The sequence below is a fragment of the Poecile atricapillus genome, chromosome 1 (genome assembly GCF_030490865.1).
Source record: "Poecile atricapillus isolate bPoeAtr1 chromosome 1, bPoeAtr1.hap1, whole genome shotgun sequence".
NCBI classification, from domain to species: Eukaryota; Metazoa; Chordata; class Aves; order Passeriformes; family Paridae; genus Poecile; species Poecile atricapillus.
This window is the reverse complement of record NC_081249.1, coordinates 174,425,825-174,445,508: the sequence shown is the minus strand read 5'-3', so window position 1 is coordinate 174,445,508 and position 19,684 is coordinate 174,425,825. Positions and strand designations below refer to the sequence as shown.

The window sequence follows — 19,684 nt, the reverse complement described above, 5'->3', positions numbered from 1 at the left end:
TACAATCCTTTCTTACCATGTATTTGATCCCAGCCCACTTTGCCCAGCCTGTTTTGGATGTGGCAGCAGTGCTGATTAACTGCTTGTTTCGTTTTGCAAGGCTCTCTACAACCGTTTGGTGCCCTCTGTCAATGGTGTCAGGAAGTTCTCAAACATTCAGATCCGAAGACTACAGGTGGGGTCACTGCCTTCTCATTGGCTTCTGGTTCTGTTCTATTTACTTGTCCTTTGTTGTGGACAGAGCTACATTACAGAAACCCCTGTGTTGTCCCTTGGGTCATTCTGCTGGCATTTATTTTTTTACATAAAGTGTGCAGAAGTGAGGCAACCCTTGATATAGCACAGAAAACAGATGCAGGCCCAAGAGGAGGTATCACTGATATAACTCTGTCAAATACTCTGATTAACACCATGGGAAGAGACAGAGATTAGTATCCTTTATTAGTGGTGTCAGTTCAGTGTCCTTAATGCAGTTTAAGAAAAGACCAGAATCAGTCTCTGCACCTAACACACAGTTGCATCTAGAGATTAGGGGTTCCCATGTGACAGTTGTGTAGATAATGCAGCACAAAAAAAAACCAATTCACAAAATTCAGCAAAAAGAGAACGTACAGAAGTTGCTTACCCAGACTGAGAAGACAAAGAAAACTGAAAAAAAAAAAACCAACCTCTACATGGCCAATTCTCTACATGGCCAATTTCTCCTCTGCAAAAAAAACCCCTCCCGGTTAGCTAAGTAGCCCTGTCATTGAATGGCAGTCCCTGAGCAACCCACAGCTCCTCTGATCCTCAAAACTTAAGGATGTGTGCAAGTTCACGTTGGTTTCTGCAAAAATGAGGATTAGCAGATGAATAGTTTTGCATTGGGCTTGAACCTTGCAGCTAGGAGGACAGACTGAGCCCTGCTGAGCTCCTTCAAGGTACAAGCCTTGAAGAGTATACTTGTAGAGTATTCAGGCTGGGTGAGTTGCCCATTTGGAAGTCAGAAGCAATAGTCAGACTACTTAGGAAGGTTAAATTCTGATATATTAATTAGCTATAATGTCTTAACCATTAGAGAATATGTATTTTGCTTCCACTGCTGAGCAAGAAATGATGTCATACTGCTTGGTGTTCCTGATGGACTGCTGAGGGAACTCGACCCTAACCACTCTTCTGGTTATTAAATGTCAAGATGTGAACAGGATGCTAATACTCCAGAAAGATGATATCTCTGTCATTGTTGTTGTTTATTTCCTTTTCTAAATGATATGCTCGAAGAGGAAAAGAACAGACTTTCTTCTTCCCTGCTGTTCTTCAGGAGAAAAATACGACTGAACTGTCTAGTTAATTAAAAAAACCTTGCTCGTTCATAAATCAACTGAATCGTTTCCCTCATGCCTAAGCTTGTGCTTGTATCAGGCTTCTTGAGATAATTCTTCTCTCAATTAAGCAACTTGGCAAACTGCCCATCCTCTCAGTGTGTTCAAGATCGGCTTTCTGGGATGCTGACAGCCTTGTGACTGAATTGTTTAATTCCTCCTTTGTGCTGCTTTAACCAGCATGCTGAAAGCAGTGGCTTTAAATACGTGTGGCTGTGTGCAGTGACCCCAGGCAAACTAATGAGAAATGGATGTAAGCATGTGAGACTAATGACGGGAACAAGGCATGGAAGGAACTGCAGAGCTGTCTCGTACTCTTTCACTAGGTGCCTTGCACAAAGCTTGGTGACAACCTGCCCTAATGAGCTCCATTGTCTGCCTTGCCCTTTCCAAGCTGGACAGCAGCAAGCTCTGTCCAGTATGTGCTGATATGGATCATCTTACGTTGTTTTGGGGTCTGGAAGAAAGGGTCCTTATTTCTGAATATGTAGATGCTGCAAACAGAGCCTAAATGCTGCAGTAAAAGGTTCATTTCTGTGAATCTTTTCACTATACCTCTTATTTGTCTTTTCTTCCCATAGAAACTGGGCATTAACAAAACTGATCCTATGGCTTTGACAAAGGAAGAAGTAAATGCATTTGTGAGACTGGACATTGACCCAGGCACCATAACATGGCAAAGAGGTACTAGAGACATTAAATGAAAGAAAATATGTGAAAAGAGACATTTGCAGTTGCAGCTGAACCTGTGTTTCCTGGGAAAGAGGGCAGAGCTGGTTCCTCCTTCCTTAAGTTTGGTGGGATAGTTGCCTGCAGCTGGGATCCCATTTCTAAAGGGTCTAACACAGGGGTGTGAATCTGCTCTGAATTCACAAATATTAAAGAGTTTGCTAACGTGTGCAAGTTTGTGTTTCTGGATTTGTTAGTCACTGAGAGAGTTGAATTTGGCAACTGTAGCCAGCAGCCTTTTTACCTTACTGTTGTATGAGTAAGGAGAGGGTTCTGCTCTGGGATTAAACTCAGTTTTAATCTGCCCACTTGCTCTGTTGGGGACTGACAGCAAATGAAGACCAGATTTTTTAAGAAGGTTTATAAGGATAGTTGAAAGTAAAATCATTCTCTGGTCTGACAGATTTAATACTTCACTATCAAAGGAATTTTAAAAGAGGGCCTTTTCCTGAGTTAGGCTCCAAGAGTATTGCTTTTTCTTCTTTCTTTTAAAATACAGTATGAAATGTATTCTCCAGAATTTGCTTCATAACCTGTAATGAGGCTAAAATAGTCTGCCTCATGGGAAATACTTCATAAAACACTTGGAATATTTCAAGCATATAGAAAGAAACAGCAAATTTAAGCCAGTGTTCCATAATTTGTTTCCAAGGTAATTTGACTTAATGGAGCTATGTGAAACAATTCTCACTAAATGATAGTATGTGACCATTTTATCACTTAACTTAGAGTGTTTATTTTATTTCTTTTTGACTGCAATAATTTCCTGGATTCATACTGGTTAATGATGGTGAAAAATCAATTGGAATAATATTATCTACTTTTCAGAGAAGCTTTGGTCTGGTGATTAATGCACCCCAAGTGATGTAGAGTCTCTCTGGATGCAGTGCAGGCTCTGGTGTATCTCTAGGTATCTTAATTTCATGGCAGTTTGTGTGTAAGAATCACACTGAGGAGCACTTGCCATTCTTTAGGAGAGGATGGTTTCTCAAACTGCCTTCTTCTCTTCATTGGTGACCTGGCTGAGTGTTGGTTACAGGGCAAAGATGTGAATTTATGACTTGGCAATGTGACATCTTTCCTCTTTGCATTCCTTGCAGTACTGGACACAAATGACAGATTCCTTAGGAAAATCACTATTGGACAGTCTGTAACAGAGAAAGGCTTCACACGGACGGTAATTGTTCCCTTTTCTCGTATGGTTTAAAAAGTACTTGGAAATAGGAAGTTTCTGTAACTCCACCTATTTTCATCTTTTACCATTATCTTCTTAAAGAGAAAGCAGAAAGTCTTCTCAACCAAGCAGTTAAATTTGCTACCAGTGCTGTGTTTAGTTTCATTGTCTCTTCCCTGCTTCCCTGTTACCTCCTGAATATTGGCTTCCCAAACTGGGGTGACTGTGGCATAACCGTGGTACGTGAGTGCCCTTTCTAAAGGTGGTCATGACAGTGGTTCATCTTCACTGTTGCAGGTGTTTTGGGTGGGGTTTATCTGGCCAAAACTAGATGCAGTATCTGAGCTTGTCTAGATTCATTGTATAATCAATACACTAAAAGAGGCAATTGGGCTGTGACTCCCCTCATCCCTTAAGTAACTGTCAAATTTATAGTTCAAATGAATTGTGCTCAGAAAAGCCTCTTTCTTTTGATTTGAAATGCCCTTAGGGTGCTTAGCTTCCCTAAGGTGGTAGTGTCAGATGAATTCTACCCTTCATTTCCTATAGACTCTGTCTTTTCTGTTGGTGGGCTTTTTGTCTTTTACTGTATTGTTTAGTAATGCTCAGATGAGTTAGTAAGCTCAGTGTTCAAAAATAAAATTTGTTAGTGTTCTGTGTTCTTGCATGAATCACTAATGTACGTGCCAGGAGAGACACGTAATAGCAACAGAATGAGTAGGTTTTACTTCATCTTGCAGGGAAAAAAATCCAGTTTAAAATGGCCAAATTTAATGAAGTGTTCTGAGAGCAATGCTTTGGATTTCTTGTATATTATGTCTATATTTTTTCCTTTCCTTTTTTTTTTGTTATTACAATGGTGATGATTTCCCTTGTTTCGAGAATTGAACAGAGGTAAGAATTGCTGGGAGGGAATCTTAATGAGTTCATGTCCTTCATTCATCTCTTTCAGGCTCAGTTTGACATCACAGTGAGCAGTGAAATCATGGCAGTCCTAGCCCTGGCTGATGGGTTGGATGATATGAAAAAGCGATTTGGCAGAATGGTGGTAGCTTCCAGCAAAAAAGGAATTCCAGTTACAGCAGATGACCTTGTAAGAGTCATTGCCATTAAATGCTTTTTCCTCTTATTTCTCAAAGTCCTTGAACTAAAAAGCAGAGAGACAGTTCTTTGGAAAAAAAAAATAAAAATTAACATATAGAAGATCAAAGAGAAAATCCCAGCCCCTGCAGTTAATGAAGGTTTTTTCCTTCAGTGTGACTGCCACCTTATCCAGCTATATAGGGGGTGTTTGTGACCTGAGCAGGGACAAGGGTCCTGTGTGATGTGCTGTGTGTGTCAAGTTGAAACTGGCACCATAGGAGTTACAGGGGAAATACGTGGTGGCTTCTACGTAAAAAGCACCTTTATGAATCAGAAGAACTCAAAATGCATCCTGCTGGCCATCCTGTTTCTTAGACTCCCTGGAGTGAGGAAAAAATTAAGCAGGAACAAAGCATTGTGCAAATTCAATTACAGACAATGAAATACCTTCTTCTGGGAGTCTGTGAATGCTATAAAAGCAGAAGCATTTGCGAAAAGTGTGTGTTCTCTGTAATGCAGCCTTTGATGAGGGACACAAATATTTAATTTCCCTTCATGAAATGCTGAATGTCATAGCACTGGGGATGCCTGTTAGCAGTGTGTAAAGCAGCCCTAAGCAGCAGTTGCAGGCTGCAGCACTGCTTTGCAGCTGTCCCTCCAATAATTGTTAGCTCTTGGCAGGTCTGTGGAGTGTGTCAAATAGCATTTTCCCAAATGGTGCTTCAGCGTGGTTTCAGGGCAATGTCCTGTGTCCCAGGCAGTTCTTCCTGACCTGTTTCCAGCTAGGTGGGACAGGGCATTAAGGCTTATCCAGCTCTTGCTGTCTTGCTGCAGGTTTTTTGTTTCCTTATGTTTTTGGAGGATGTGGGAGTGTTGTTTATTTGTTTTGCTTCCTCCTAGGATAAGGCTAAGAAACAGAAGATGGATGGCCTGACTCTGGCCTTGCAGGAAAAGTGCCAGGCTGGAACAATTTATCTCTAAATCCCTATGTGAGACATTTGTTGGGAATGAGAAAGAGCATGTGCCAAAGTTCTGTAGGCAGCTTTGAGATTTTAATTCCTACACCTAGCATGCTGCCAGTTTAACTTAAGTAACTGAGTTAAACCCTTTTTCTGGAAAACAGGAGTGTTTCTTACTGCCCATCAGCCGTGTAGGCAGATGATGCATGGCTTGGGAGTTACTTTGGCTTTTCTGTAGAGTCCAGGTGATGGAAGCAGTTAACTTCAATTTTTTTTAAACTTTAAACAATCTGTTTATATTTAATTCTGTCCATTACAACTGCAGAGTGGAGGATGGTATCAGACATCCAGTAGGTTCTCTTGTCTGTTACGTGTTTGCACTTGATAGCAGCCAGTGGCTCAAGTTGTTAAGACCATGTTACCCGCTCCTCATGCAGGCAGAAATGTGATTGCAGAGTCCAGGCTGGGTCCTGCTGCTGTGATGCAACCAATGTCATGAGTGTGCTACCACGAAGTGCAAAAAAAGTCTGGGACAAAATGTGGAATCAAAAACTGACTACGGGTTTTAGAGATGGGATGTGTCGAAGTGCCGCTGAGCGACACGGGTCTGAAATGTCGCCATGGAAATCTTGTTCTGCAGTTTTCATTATTGTGGAGATGACTGAAGTTTAAAGCTTATCCATTAAATGTTAAATAAGCTTTCATGTGGCAAGATTGAAACTAATGAAACAAAGCAGTGAATGTCTTATGAAGAAATAGTCTTTCATATCTTTGAGTGCTGCGATTCAGTTGAAATTGAAAGGGAAGGAAAAGAGATTATGGGTCAAGGTTTTCATAACTGCTGTGAGCATTTGGCTCAGGACTCATGACAGCAATTTTAGTTACTTTTTCAAATTCTGGATAACAGCTGGTTTGGTTTCCACTGGATTGTCAGTCACAAAAATAACCAAACCCACATCTTCTCTTCCCAAAGCACATGGAGATGAAATCACAAGCTTTTGTTGCACAGGAAGCAGAATTCAGCAGGGTACATGGCTGCACCTGGGAGGAAATATGGGCTCTAGTGTTTGCCTTTCATGTCAGCCTGGTTGCTCTCATCAGCACAGGGGTTCACTTTAAAAGTTATTTCTGCACAAGAACAGGATGTAGCAGGTTGTTATTATATTTTAAGGCCAGTATGTAAACCACGTTGCTGAAAAGAAGGAAGAAAATCCAAGACAAAAGCACCTACAAAATCTAAGAACATTCTGTTGTGCTGCTGAATGGGCTGCAGTAAACCATACTTACTGAGGGGTTACTCCCTTGCTGCTCTTATCTGCTAACCTTGCCATAGCATTGAAACATGAATTAATTGTTCTTCATGCCTTTGCTGCAAAGTGATTGCCCAGCAAGGTCACAACCAAGAGGCTGCTCCCACCAGAAATCACAGATCCTCTTACCGGAATGTAAAGGTCATTTTTCTGCTTTGCCCTGACTAGAGTTAGTTCTGTGTTGAGCAACTTCTGGATCTGGTACCAGAAGCCCACCAGGACAAAATCAGAACCTTTACACTGCGTAGGAACCATCTTAGGGTCTTGGTACATCTGGAAACTGTCCTTTTTTCTTTTAGGGAGTAACTGGAGCTCTGGCTGTCTTGATGAAGGATGCTGTTAAGCCAAACCTCATGCAGACGCTAGAGGTGAGCACAGATGATTTGCTTCTTGGCTCTGAGAAGGCACTTAGAGCAACTGATTTAGTTCATTCATCATGGTCAGTGTGGGTCTGCTCAGCTCAGAGCTGGGGGTTTACTGTGGTTTCGTGCACAGGGCTAGGGGAGAGGGCTGGATTCCTTCTAGGTCTGCCACTGGCATGTGGGATGACCCTGAGGAAATGCACTGAACTTTGCTGTGTCTTTGGTCTGTTGTCTTTCATGTCATGAAGTGTTTCGGGAATTTAAATGGTGTGGATGAAGGAGAATGACAAAGGGTTGCTGGGATTTAGCCATCCTTTTCCTAAGCGGATTAATACCTCCACTTGTGGAGATTATAATAATCCTGTTTGCCCTGTAGTCCTTCTTGCTGATAACAAATGTCTGATCAGAAGGCTTTAAGATCTGTCTTCTAAAAGTGTTTTTCTTTACTTTCAGATACCACAGTACTTAGCTCCTGACATGCTGCCTATTTGCAAAATTGCTCTTTCTGATTTTCTTTCTCTCTCTCCCGCATTCCCCTCGTTCTAGGGAACACCAGTGTTTGTTCATGCTGGACCTTTTGCCAATATTGCACATGGGAATTCCTCTGTGCTGGCAGACAAAATAGCATTGAAGCTTGTGGGTAAAGACGGTTTTGTTGGTAAGTGTGTGGAGTGTGGGGTATTTTTGTTTGCTTTTTGTTTTGGAGGGATCTGCCTTTTTTACCATGATTGTCTTTGGGCTTTTTTTAAAATCTTATTTTTCTTGGAGGAAGTTTCTGATTTATATAATCAGAGTATGATTTCTTCACCCAGAAATCTTTCACAAACTTTTTTTTTTAATTTCCTACCCTAGTTACAGAAGCAGGATTTGGTGCAGACATAGGCATGGAGAAATTCTTCAACATTAAGTGCCGCTATTCTGGTCTTCGGCCTCATGTGGTGGTGTTGGTTGCTACTGTCCGAGCTCTGAAAATGCACGGGGGAGGACCTACAGTAAGTACTGGGGAAGGTTTTCAGTAGGCCTGAGGGGCTGTTCCTGTTGTTCTGTTTCAGTCACTTAAAGCCCTGTAGCATTTGATCTGCTTGAAATTGTCCTGAAATTCAGAGTTGTAAAAGTAATTGGTATTTCCCTCTTTGTCAACAGCTTCATTTTGTAGTATGTTACAGGTTCACATCTGCTTGTTTTATTGCCCTAGTCAAGTGCCTGCATGCTGGGCCACTTGTAACAGTCCCAGAGTGAGTCATGTATTTTATCATGCAATCTTTTTTTCTTCCTTTTATTTTTTTCTTAGAAATAAAAAGGATCGGTATGAAGTAGAATGTTGTATCTTGATAGTGTGTAATAAGAATCAAGCAGGGATTGCTGTCATGGATAAAAGTCTTATGGGGCTCCATTTCTTTCCATTTTTCCACAGGTCACTGCTGGGGTACCTCTGCCAAAGGAATACACAGAAGAGGTAATCTTTAAGCTGTTGTGACAGTGGACCAGCTAGCTGTGGTCATGACATGATGGTGTCATGCAGCATATGCCTGGATTACAAGTGTGTCATTTATTTAGCTGCCACAGAAAGGCTTCTTCATACAAGCTGTAATGTTTCTTTTTTTTTTTTAATGATGTTACTTTGGCTCTGCTCTTTCAAACATTTATTGTACTCCCCCTAGCCAGTGTTCAGAGCCTCATTTTTCTCCTTAACTTACACAGTTGTCTGTGTGCTCAATTTTTCATAGTAATATCCACTCTGTTTCCCCAACCCTCTCAATGTGGAGTAATTGCTTAGCTGAAATATTGTCTCTGAAAATATCCAGAGTGCTTCTCTAATTACTCTCTTCTTAGCAGCAGTTCTTGTTTTTATCCCCACCTTGTTTGCAAGCGAGGGAAGTGAACTAAAGTCTCACCTTCCATCCTTATGCCTTGAATGGCTGTGTACCCTTGGATAATTGATCAGGCTCTTTACACTGCTGAAGCTCTTCCACTCATGGAGCTTCTGTATATATTATCCTTTGCATAGGAAGGGATGAAACGTCTGAATTTCCAGGAATAGTCTCTGATGCTACAAAATGTAAATATATGTAAACCGAAAGCTGTTGCCGCAGACTTCAAATGGATGTCATGAAATTCACTGCTGGTGATATTTAATATATAAAGAGAGAAAATGTTTCAGAGAGAAAACTGAGGCTTTACAGTGGGGAGTTAATGATAACAAGTATTAACTTTTTAAGCATAATAGAAAATGATTAAAAAATGGTTTCTCCTGCCTTGACTTGGGAGCTGAAACCAGTGATCATTAGAAGTAGTCACTCCTTTTCCTGTCTCCTGTCCAAGAGCTTGCAGTGGTCTGGACTGTTCCAAAAGCAGCACTGGGGATTTGCCTTTGTGGTTTCATTCCCATTTTGACGTTTTTACCATTAGTTTCTGCATGTAGTGGATTTGGGACAAAAGTTTCCCTACCTCTGATAAAATATTCTTCCTTTGCTGTCTTCTCTACAGAATCTTCAGCTGGTGGCAAAAGGCTGCAGCAACCTAACCAAGCAAATCCAGAATGCACGGATGTTTGGTGTCCCAGTGGTTGTGGCTGTCAATGCTTTCAAGTGAGTGAGCTGCGATGGGGAGGTGATGCAGGGATGTAACATTGTGGCACTTCATATACTGTGTTTAACACAAACTCTTGTTTTCAGTACTGTTGATATGTTGTTGGCAGCCTTTCCACAGAGTCACAAAACCACAGAATGGCCTGGGCTGGAAAGAACCTTAAAGATCATCCATTTCCACCCCCCTGCCATGAGCAGGGATACCTTTCATGAGACCAGGTTGCTCAGAGTTCCAACCATCCTGACCTTGAACACTTTCAGGAGCACTTGCAACATCTGGGCAACCTGTTCCAGTGCCTCAGCACCCTCACAGTAAAGAGTTTTTTGCTAGTATCCAATCTAAACCTACTCTGTCAGATTGAAACCATTCCCCTTCTACTGTCACTGTGTGCTCTTGTAAGAAGTTTTTCTCCAGCTCTCTTGTAGGCTCCCTTCAGATACTGGAAGGCCACAGTTTTGCATTGTTGGGAAATGCATGAATTAGGCTCTGCATGTTGTACTGCACAGGAAACAACTACTGTGTGGTCTTCTTATGCAGCAGAATTACTTTGAGCTGTGGTGTTAAAGCTGGTGCAGCCAAGGAGGAGGCTGTGGTGGATAACCCCTGAGCAGTCTGGTAGCTGTGATTTCTTTGGATGCATTTTGGATCTTGCCAAGAACAAACATTCATTTAATGTGTGTGCATTCTGGTACAAACATGCAATCTTTCTCCTTACAGGACAGATACAAAGGCTGAACTGGCCCTTGTAGTACAACATGCAAAGGAGGCAGGAGCATTTGATGCTGTGGAGTGCACTCACTGGGCAGAGGGAGGGAAAGGAGCCCTGGCCCTGGCCCAAGCTGTTCAGAGAGCATCCCAGGCACCTAGCAACTTCAGGTTCCTCTATAATGTGGAGGTAGGAGCTTGCACTGTTACAGAGATGCTTCGTTTATATCAGTTGGTTTCACTTGCTTAAGTTGCTTGGGGCTGTCCAAAAGGCTGACTGAAAAATTGAGAAGAAACGTGTTGTTAGAATTGGAACATTGATTCCACAAGTCTCAAAGACCTAGTTAGTCAGTTCTTACTGATTTGGCTACCCTTGAAATACTGAAACATGTTTGAAAACCTTATAATTACTCTTTATTTTGTTCTACAGCAAATGTAATTAAGCCTTATGTCTATAGATATGCACTTGACAGCACATGTGGAGGACCTGAAACTGCTGTGATGCTGCAGGTCTTTGTACTTTTGGATGACATGCCTGTGTTTTTTTGTTTTTCTAGCTGCCTATTGTAGATAAGATCAGACTTATTGCCCAGCAGGTCTATGGGGCAAGAGACATTGAGCTACTTCCTGAAGCACAGGAGAAAGTTGCCCTGTACACCAAGCAGGTGAGTTTTCCATGTCAGCTGGTAGCAGTGGTGCTTTTCATTCAGAATTATTATACTGAACAGTGGTGTTCAAGCTCTGTTTCAAGGGAATCCTCATTCAAATCATGTCCTTATCCAGGACTCATTAAATGCTGCTATGGCAGAGGAAGAAAAGGATGTGGGAAAGGAGAAATTTGCTTTGTCTTCTAGTGAAGAAAACAGAACTCACTCGTGTGCCCCAGTACCACACAGCACCCATCTGTGATAGTTTTGGGGAGAAAGCATAGGAGGATTTAGTGATCTTTCCCTACTATGCTCTCCAATCTTTCAGCATTTAGAGAATTAGGGAATTACAAGTCATTATGCTGGTTTTAAATAGTCTCTGATTATTTTTTCATCTTGTTCCATTGAGATCAAGTTCCACTAATCAGTTTTTGAGTCCATGTGGATTTTTGTCAGTCACAATTATGCTGGGGAAAGAGTTCTGTGGGTTATACAAGACTTGATGTGGAAAGCTTTTTAAGTTTTGAGCCGGCTATTCAATGTTTTCTGTTTGCTGTGTTGCTTTTGCTCTTCTCTGGTGTGACATTGTTGCAAATTTACCTGCTTCTGCATTACTGAAGGTCTTTGAAGAGAAAAGCAATGTGAGGATTGGCAATTCATTGGTTGCAGGCTGCTGTAACCAATTTTCCTTTTGCAGTCCATTTACTACTGGCATGTATAGCTTCTCACTTTCGTGCTTCTTATATATTCCAAGTCCATCAAAATGCCAAAGGCATGTAATTGCCACTTCCTCATGACCTGCAATTGTATTGATCAAACATTTCTAATTAACTGACTGCATCTGAACAAAACTTCAACTCTGAGCTGTTTAGCATTTTGGGAAGAGAGTAGGAAGTAAGTTGGCTGTCAAGGTTGTATATCCAGCACTTCTATACCATTAATTTTTTCCTCAGCTGGATGTGCTGAGGGACATGGTGGTTCTTTCTTTAGTACTTAATGGGGGGTGGGGAGAGACTTTGAGAGAGAAGAAATGGGGATGTAGAATGATCAGTAGATCTGACAGGCTGTGGATGAAGCATTTGTTGGGGAATAAAATGCCTGATGTCTTCAGAGAATGGCACAATAGAACAATTATATTTTTGTACTGGAAAAATTACTGTTTTTTCCACTTATGTCATTCCTTTTCTTTCTCTTTTCCCAGGGATTTGGAAACCTGCCAATCTGCATGGCTAAAACTCACTTGTCATTGTCTCATGACCCTGAACAAAAAGGAGCACCTACAGGTTTTGTTCTGCCAATCCGAGACATTCGGGCCAGCGTTGGGGCTGGGTTCTTGTATCCACTGGTGGGAACGGTATGTGGTAGCTGTGGGGTGAGAAAAAAACTTCATGTGCATTCCAGGAATCACTTACTGTTAAGTGTCTTAAATTAGGAGAACCCTTGTCATCTACAGTTGGTGTTTTAACAGTCCAGTGTATCAGATGCCTTAAGAGGGGTTTTCTCAGGGGGAAGAGGGAGGCTGCAATAGACCATCTGACATTTGAGTAATTGGCAGCCCCCTGCTGTATCCCTCAGGTCCCACATCTCTTTTCCTCAATTTTGAGAAAGGGCTGCACTCTGTAGTTAGTGAATTTAGGAACAGCAGTCTGGTAGAGGGAGAAATCCTTGGCCCACCTGGTTGTTGTTGTGACTTTGTATTCCTGGTGAAAGCATTTTGCAGGTGACCTCTGTGTACACCTGTGGATCAGGGCAGAACAAGGCAACCCCTCCTGAGCTTTACAGAGCAGATGCCTCTGGATGAGACACCTCCAAAGCAAAGCTGAGCTGTGCTATCAATCATTTATCAGGCTCCTCTCCTCTTCAGTTCTCATGGTTTTGCTGACCATCTGTTTGCTGTTCAGCCTGCAACAATTCCAGCAACTCATTTCACTGTGCCCTTGAGTTTTTAGTTCCTGTTCTTTGATATGATTGGCATAATGTCAGCTGAGAGGGAAGAGAGTAGCAACAATGGAAACAGGATCCTGGAACAGCTTTGATATGAATTGCGTGGCAGAAAGAGGAGCTATCTGCAAAATGAACCCACGTTCAGGTTTGCATCCTTAGAAACAACACTAGGATGAAAGGATCCACTGGAAATCTTACCTGGGGAATCTCTTCTGGGCAAATGTTGAGTAACTAGTTAGACTACCTTAGGGCATCAGGCAGCTGGAGCAAGCAGCTCTTTTTCTTGTTTACTAGGCCTGAACCTTTTTCTGAGGTCTTCATGGCAACATGTTTGTTAAAGTTTCAAAAGCATTAGGGGGGGGGGGGTGCATGACTCAGTTGATGAGGTTTGCTGATTTAAGAGTTGGATCCTCTCTTCCTTCAAATGCAAGCTAGAGCCAAATATTGGCTGCCTTCTTTTTTTTTTTTTTTAATAAGAAATAAAAGAAAAAAGTAGTTAAGGTTTCCAGATTATCCAGCATAAATAAGTTAACCACATTCTGATTAAAATCTGGCTCACCCATGTTCTAAAGACTAATGTGTGTTTTGGGGTAGAATGAAAGATAGCATGCCTGTTCCTGTTATGTGTGGCATTTTTTACAAGCCAAGATTTAGTCCAAGCAATGATTTATTTTATTATTTATTTCATAAGCATTGGAGAAGGAAAGGGTACACTGCATTAATGAGTAAACAAGAGAGGGATGTTTTCAGACATTAAAACCAACATTTTGGCTCTTATTCGGATGTCTTCAGTTTCTGTGGAGTTGGACTTTTTCCTTTCTGCTCTCGTACCCATTTCCTAATGTTTTCTTGGCCATGCAGCAAATCATGGTGTTAATTCTGCCAGAGTTAACAATAAGTCTTCTGGCTGGGACGTGATCATTCCTCTGTGGTGTCTAAAACCTAGGGAATGGATGTCCTTTCGAGAAGCAATCTGGGGCATTTTGAATCAGATCACTATTTTAAACCCATTCAGCAGGGGATGTGTTAGCCTCAGAATAAATTTTTGGCAGCAGCCATTGAACTGTGAACTGACAATGCAACAAATATGTAGCTCTATGCAGAAGCTTTTAGGATTAATGTGAGGTGAAATTAATCACCAGTGTGTGCCTATTCCTGTTACCTGAAGTTAATCACAAAGGCACGTCACACTGTATTTTTTTCTTCAGCTTCTGAGTTTTGGAATTTTCCTTTCTGGCTCAATTTGAAACTTTTGTGCCTCCATGAATACTGTGAGATTCTAAAGGAAATATAATTTCAGAAGTCATTTAGATTTAAAGTGAAATAAATCATTGTACTCAGATTGATTTTGTTTCTTTTCTGGTGCTGCTGCTGAACTTAATTCTGTTATTCAGCTCTATTTTTTTAGTTCCTAAATGGCATTTATTTTGAAAGATGCACAAGAGCAACAAATAATATATGTTTGGTTGGTATTAGTTTTATTTGAAATCTTGCAAGGCGTTTGATTATACCCATGTGGTCGAAGTTTTTCATGTAAGTAACTAGTGTGAATTGCCCTGTGTTCTTTTTGAGCACATGTGGTATTAAAAGGGGAGGAGGAGAAAAAGTTGATTCCTTCAGCTCTGAAAATAACTGAGTGCATGAAGCATTGTAGACACTTGTACAGAAAATTAGTAGCCTGGGTGGAAATTATTCTGCACTGCATGGAAATCTGGGGTTTCAGCAGACTGCCTTGAAGTAATAGATAGCAGAGTAGCCACTGTGGGCTGCCCTCTGCATAGCAAAGGAGGAAAAATTGACTGTTCATTTCAAAATACAAAGTGCAAGAAATGGCAAAGTCAGGCACATTTTCAGCACCTCCTACTCTATTGAATGTCACTCTCTCAGCTCCTGCTGTGGCCCTCTGAATCTGGAGGTGGAGATCTGCAAAGCTCCATGATTCTCCAGTGGGTACATAAATAAATAGGAAGTTCCTTGCTCTTCGTGGCCAGAGACTGGGAGCTGAGAACAGGAAAACCCCTCTGGGCACTTTGAACCTCTTCATACTCTCTTGAGATGTTCTTGAGAGCAAAATATTTGTACAGCTGAGCACAAAGACAAGGAATGGGGGTCCTCTCTGTGACCCCACCCTCTTCTCTGTCTGGGAAGGCAGTGGCTCTCATAAATTCCTAACCCTAGAATTCATTACAGAGAGGGGACTTAAAGTGATTTTTAGCTCTGCATAACCCATAAAAGACTTGCAGTGATACAGTACATGTGGGACTGGTGTTAGCACTTGTAAATGGCTAAGGAAAATGGGTTGGGACTCCAAACACTCCTTGAATAGTTTTGAGGAGTGCAGAAAAGACCTCACCAACAGAGCTTTGCCTTCTTGCTGCTTAGCTTATTATCAAAAGGAAGATGGGGAGGTAATTTGATTAGTGTGCAAAATACTTGCTCAGGGAGAAAATACCAGGTTGCCAAAGAGATCTTTAATCTAATGGAGACAGGCATAACAATACTGATGGTGAAAGCTGAGGCAGGGTGATGCAGATAGAAAATGAGACCTTTCAAGTTCTCCCTTTTTACAAAGGCACTTAATGATCACTGACACAAACTACCAAACATGGTCACAAGTTGTCCACCCTTGTAGAGTCCATGTTCAGCTTGTGTGTGCTGCTGGGCTAAATGCTGAGTATGGGGAGGGGAAATGCTGTCAGCTGCAAGAATAAATCAGGCCAAGTGTAGTTCCTGTCAGCCTTGTGTGTTCTGCATCCCTGAAACCGGGTACTCGGCAGTGGGACAAGTGCAGAGGGCTGGCCTGAGGCAGTAATGCTGGCAGCTGCTTTATGAGCTTCAGTTCTGCCTCTGCACAGCCCTTCTGAGCATGTTCCAGTCAGAACTGACTTCTTCATCTTTCAGCTTTATCACAGTTTAGAAAAAACAAAACAAACCCCAAACTATTTAAAATGTCTTCTTTACAGTAATTATTTGTAATTATTTAACATGTCTAGTTCTAGATTCTCAAAGAATTGTAATCAGCTGAGACTTTACAGCTGGCAAAGTTGTATTAAAGTTTGTATCTTCAGAAAACTATTTGTATCTGTCAGAAAACTGTCAGAAGTAATTGTCTCATCACAGCGAAGTCCATGAACATTTCTCCAACAGTGAACTGGTCAGCTGCATAGCCAAGTACTTTGCCAAATCTTTGGCTCAGTTACTTGCAGCTCCAGAAACCAAACTTAATCCTTATCATAAAAAGCAAAAACTTCCTATCTGTCTACTGATTCAGGAGTTTGTGGTTCTCACGGGGTGCTTCAGAACAGTCCGTGACCATCATTCTCCAGTCTGTTGGTGTCCAGGGAGCTGTTGCTATCCAAGCCTTTGGTATTGGATCTTGTGCACAAAACGCTGCTGCTGCCATTTTAACACTCTGTCTCTTGTTGTCCAGATGAGCACAATGCCAGGACTTCCTACAAGACCCTGCTTCTATGATATAGACCTGGACCCAGTGTCAGGAGCAGTAAATGGGCTCTTCTGAAAGGAATGATTAACCAAAGGTTGGTGCCTTCTTGAAGGCCTTTAATATTTAGGCTTTATTTTTCCAAAGATCTTGAGATAATGGACTTAAGCCAATCCCATGTTATGCCACATGTTTCAAATGACATTTGATTATAATTCAGCCTGAAAGTTGCCTGCAGTACTATGTAATAGTAATTTAATTTTATTTTTGTTTTTAGCTCCCAGAAGAACACCTGATGAGTCACATAAATGGAACTGTGCTCTGATCTTCTTTTTTTTAAGTCAGAACAAGATATCAGTGAGAATATAGTGCAAGAAGTGACTGGAAGGAGGAGTGCTGAAGAATCAATCACTAACTTTTAATCTGTAGTAATTTTTAAACTGCTGTGTTCCAAGCTAGTTGACACTGAGCATATAAAGCGTATTTCCTCTACAGACCTCTCGCTTCATAATTGTAGCTGAAGCAGAATACAGAAGCTTGGGTTTAATGACCTCTTTTGATTCAGTGACATGATTTTAATAATTAAAAATCCTAAAGCTGGAGCTGTTTGAAACAGTCTTGGGACTTAATTGTCTTAACCATCGGGGTTTTGCAGTATATATTATCTTTAAAAATCTCGTTGGCTGCAGTTTCCCATTTGCCACATGGAATTCTCTGTTCCACTTCTCGCACTATGGGAGAGCCTGCTGTGCCCTGTTGCTGCACCAGTGTCATTTCAGAGGAGCAAGGAGGAGCCCCTTCGCTTCCCAGCGCTCTCCAGAAGTGCTTACCCTGCCTTCTGCTATGAGTTATTCCTGCAGGCACCTGAGCCAGCCCAGCTGTGACTGCTGTATTCTTCTGTCAACAGAATGAAACCTCTGGATATCAGATCTGGAGGGACTGGGTCTCTGGCCTGTATCTGTGGCTTCTACCAAGTGTGTCCTTTGAACCATTTTCTGCTCAACCATAAGTGCAGTTACACCATTGACAAGCCTTGTTTCTGGAGGTATCTTTTTGGTCAATAGACACAACATGAATAGTGATCAAGTGACTTGTAGCAGGTTTTGTCAGCAGGCCAAAAATCATTTTGTAACACGAAGATAGCGTTGCTGCCAATTTTTTAAACTAATACAAATAAACTGGCGAATACTTCAAGTGCTTTTTGGGTTTTAATGTATGCACTGAGATTACTGAATTAGAGTTTATTTCTGTGATTAACTACACACAACAGCAATCCTTGTATTGACAAGTAGGAGTGATTATTGCAGTAATAAGTAGCCTGCAATGCACCAGGGTGTGTGTGTTTTAATCTGGTTTCCCTCCCTAGATGATAGATGTCGTCTGTAGGAAATAAACTACCTGAATTATTCTGTGAATGTGAGACATTTGCATCTGACTGCAGAATATCTGAATTAACAGTTGTGGGGCCCATCTGCTTGTATCAGAACTGAATCTAAAAACATTCCAAATTTGGTGAGAACTGGGAGGATCAGGGTGTAGGTGTGCATCAACATAGGGGAGCATCTGTAGTACACAGATACTGTGTGTGAATATATGTACATATATATATGTGTGTGTATATGGAGAGAAAGAGATCTCCATCTCTTCAGTTACTCATCAGGGGAGAAAAATTATATAAAAGTTACCTGCTTGTGACATGAGCAGACAGAACACTTTAAACACTCATAAGAGCATTTGAGATACATTCACAGCATCCTAAAATGTTCCTTTTGATGTTATCCAGCCGAGGATTTCCTGGCAGCCAGGAGAGCAGGCTCAGTCCCCTTGCAGGGTGTCAGGTGGGGTTCCCCCATTGCTGGCCAGCCCCCCCAGCCTGGCTGAGGGAGCCTCTTCACCTGCAGCTCCTGGGCCCAGCTTTTCCTGGAAGCAGGGTGCCAGAGCGGATGCTGCCAAGTCTGCTGTCAGTTCCTACATTTAATCTTCCTGTGAGTGCTGTGTTCCACCTTCATTTTATGCTTATGAAAGATGGGATAAGTGCAAATTTATGCTAAGATTAGCCTCCTTTTAGTTTAGCATGAGATCATAGCCATGTGCTTGAGAGAGATGGTTCAAGAGGTTGCTAGTCCCCCTCCTGCAGTGAGGCACAGTGCTGGATCAGGCACAAGCTTTTGAAGGGTTTGCTGCACAACAACAAAGCACAAGGGCCAAAAAATAGCCCCAAGCAGCTTGAGATTAACGGGGAATGTTTTCTAACCTGCACTTCCAGCCTCTCTCTTCTCTTGCAGGTTGGATACATAAATAGGTTATTTTTTCAATACTCTCCTTTGCAGCTAAGGGTGCCAGCTAGGTCTTGTCCTATCAAATAGGACACAGAGGACACTTAATTTCTTCTAGCTAAGTACTCAATGCTTCTCTTCTCCTGTTGCTTAGAGAAAAAACTAATTATGTACAAATTTGTTCTCTGTGGGCTATTTGTGGGCCTGGTCCTTAGCTGGTGTTATGGCCATCCGTCCCCCGTGCTGTGCTGCTGTGAGAGTGCTGCATTACATCCTGTAAGAAATTACAGATTTATGTTTTGAAGTAGTGTTGGGGACAAGGAAGAGAAGGTGTTGCTTGGTTGACTTGTTGCATGTCACCAGCACCACAGAAAGAAAACAGGATCCAGCTGGAGCAGGATCTTCTGTCCAGCTTACTCAACTTCTGACCTGATCCTTTGCTTGCCACAGACCCTGCCTTTTATTTCCCTTTCACCACAGCTGGTGGTGCTACCATCTGCCCCTGGAGCAGTCAGGAATAATTGGATTCCATGGAAAGTGCTCCCAAGGGGATTCATGGTAGTTTGCCTCCATCACACCACCACATTCCCCAGCCTCACATTCACCATCCTCACCTGCTTCCCTCCCTCCTGCCTCCAGCCACAACGAGGGAAAAGCTCCTTGCACTGAGGGGCCTCGCTTGGCTTTAATAAAGCAGTGGATCATAATTAGAACCCACCACCCACCTCAGGAGAGAAGCTGTTTCCAAATGAAGTTTATTGTCCTGACTGAATGCGAGCAAACACATCTCAGAGGGGAGCTTTTAAAAAGGCAATTCCTTGCGATGCTCAGTGCACTTTTTCTCCCCTCCTGGCTGGCGTTTCAGCCCAGCTAACCAATCTTGTACCTTTGTTCCCATGAAGAAGCTGAGAAGGGGGGAGGCCGTGTGTGTTTTTCTAAGCCTGGCCTACACTGGAAATCACTTGCAAGTTCAGAGTGCTGCTTTGCTCAGTTTCTCGTGTGCAAACATGCTGTGAAGCAGTTAATGTCTGTAAAGCCTTTGTGGGCGTCAGCTCCCCGTGGAGATGAATGGGGACGTTCGGGCATCTCAACTACAATTTCCT

General features: G+C 42.0%; 1 protein-coding gene across 3 annotated transcripts in view; it reads left to right on the top strand.

The window, feature by feature from the left end:
- MTHFD1 (methylenetetrahydrofolate dehydrogenase, cyclohydrolase and formyltetrahydrofolate synthetase 1) overlaps nucleotides 1–19,684 on the top strand; it is a 158,625-nt gene that overhangs the window by 22,712 nt on the left and 116,229 nt on the right. Inside the window, exons 15-28 of one of the 3 annotated variants that reach the window (XM_058832420.1) lie at nucleotides 101–175; nucleotides 1,943–2,045; nucleotides 3,191–3,267; nucleotides 4,217–4,357; nucleotides 6,916–6,984; nucleotides 7,525–7,636; nucleotides 7,831–7,970; nucleotides 8,393–8,434; nucleotides 9,466–9,566; nucleotides 10,285–10,462; nucleotides 10,830–10,937; nucleotides 12,121–12,273; nucleotides 16,294–16,402; nucleotides 16,583–17,499. In XM_058832420.1, coding sequence (XP_058688403.1) covers nucleotides 101–175; nucleotides 1,943–2,045; nucleotides 3,191–3,267; nucleotides 4,217–4,357; nucleotides 6,916–6,984; nucleotides 7,525–7,636; nucleotides 7,831–7,970; nucleotides 8,393–8,434; nucleotides 9,466–9,566; nucleotides 10,285–10,462; nucleotides 10,830–10,937; nucleotides 12,121–12,273; nucleotides 16,294–16,383 — 1,389 coding nt within the window. In that variant the 3' untranslated portion in view covers nucleotides 16,384–16,402; nucleotides 16,583–17,499. Of the gene's footprint in view, nucleotides 1–100; nucleotides 176–1,942; nucleotides 2,046–3,190; nucleotides 3,268–4,216; nucleotides 4,358–6,915; nucleotides 6,985–7,524; nucleotides 7,637–7,830; nucleotides 7,971–8,392; nucleotides 8,435–9,465; nucleotides 9,567–10,284; nucleotides 10,463–10,829; nucleotides 10,938–12,120; nucleotides 12,274–16,293; nucleotides 16,407–16,582; nucleotides 17,500–19,684 lie in introns of those variants that run through there. The other 2 variants (XM_058832411.1, XM_058832429.1) reach the window with 2 other exon arrangements.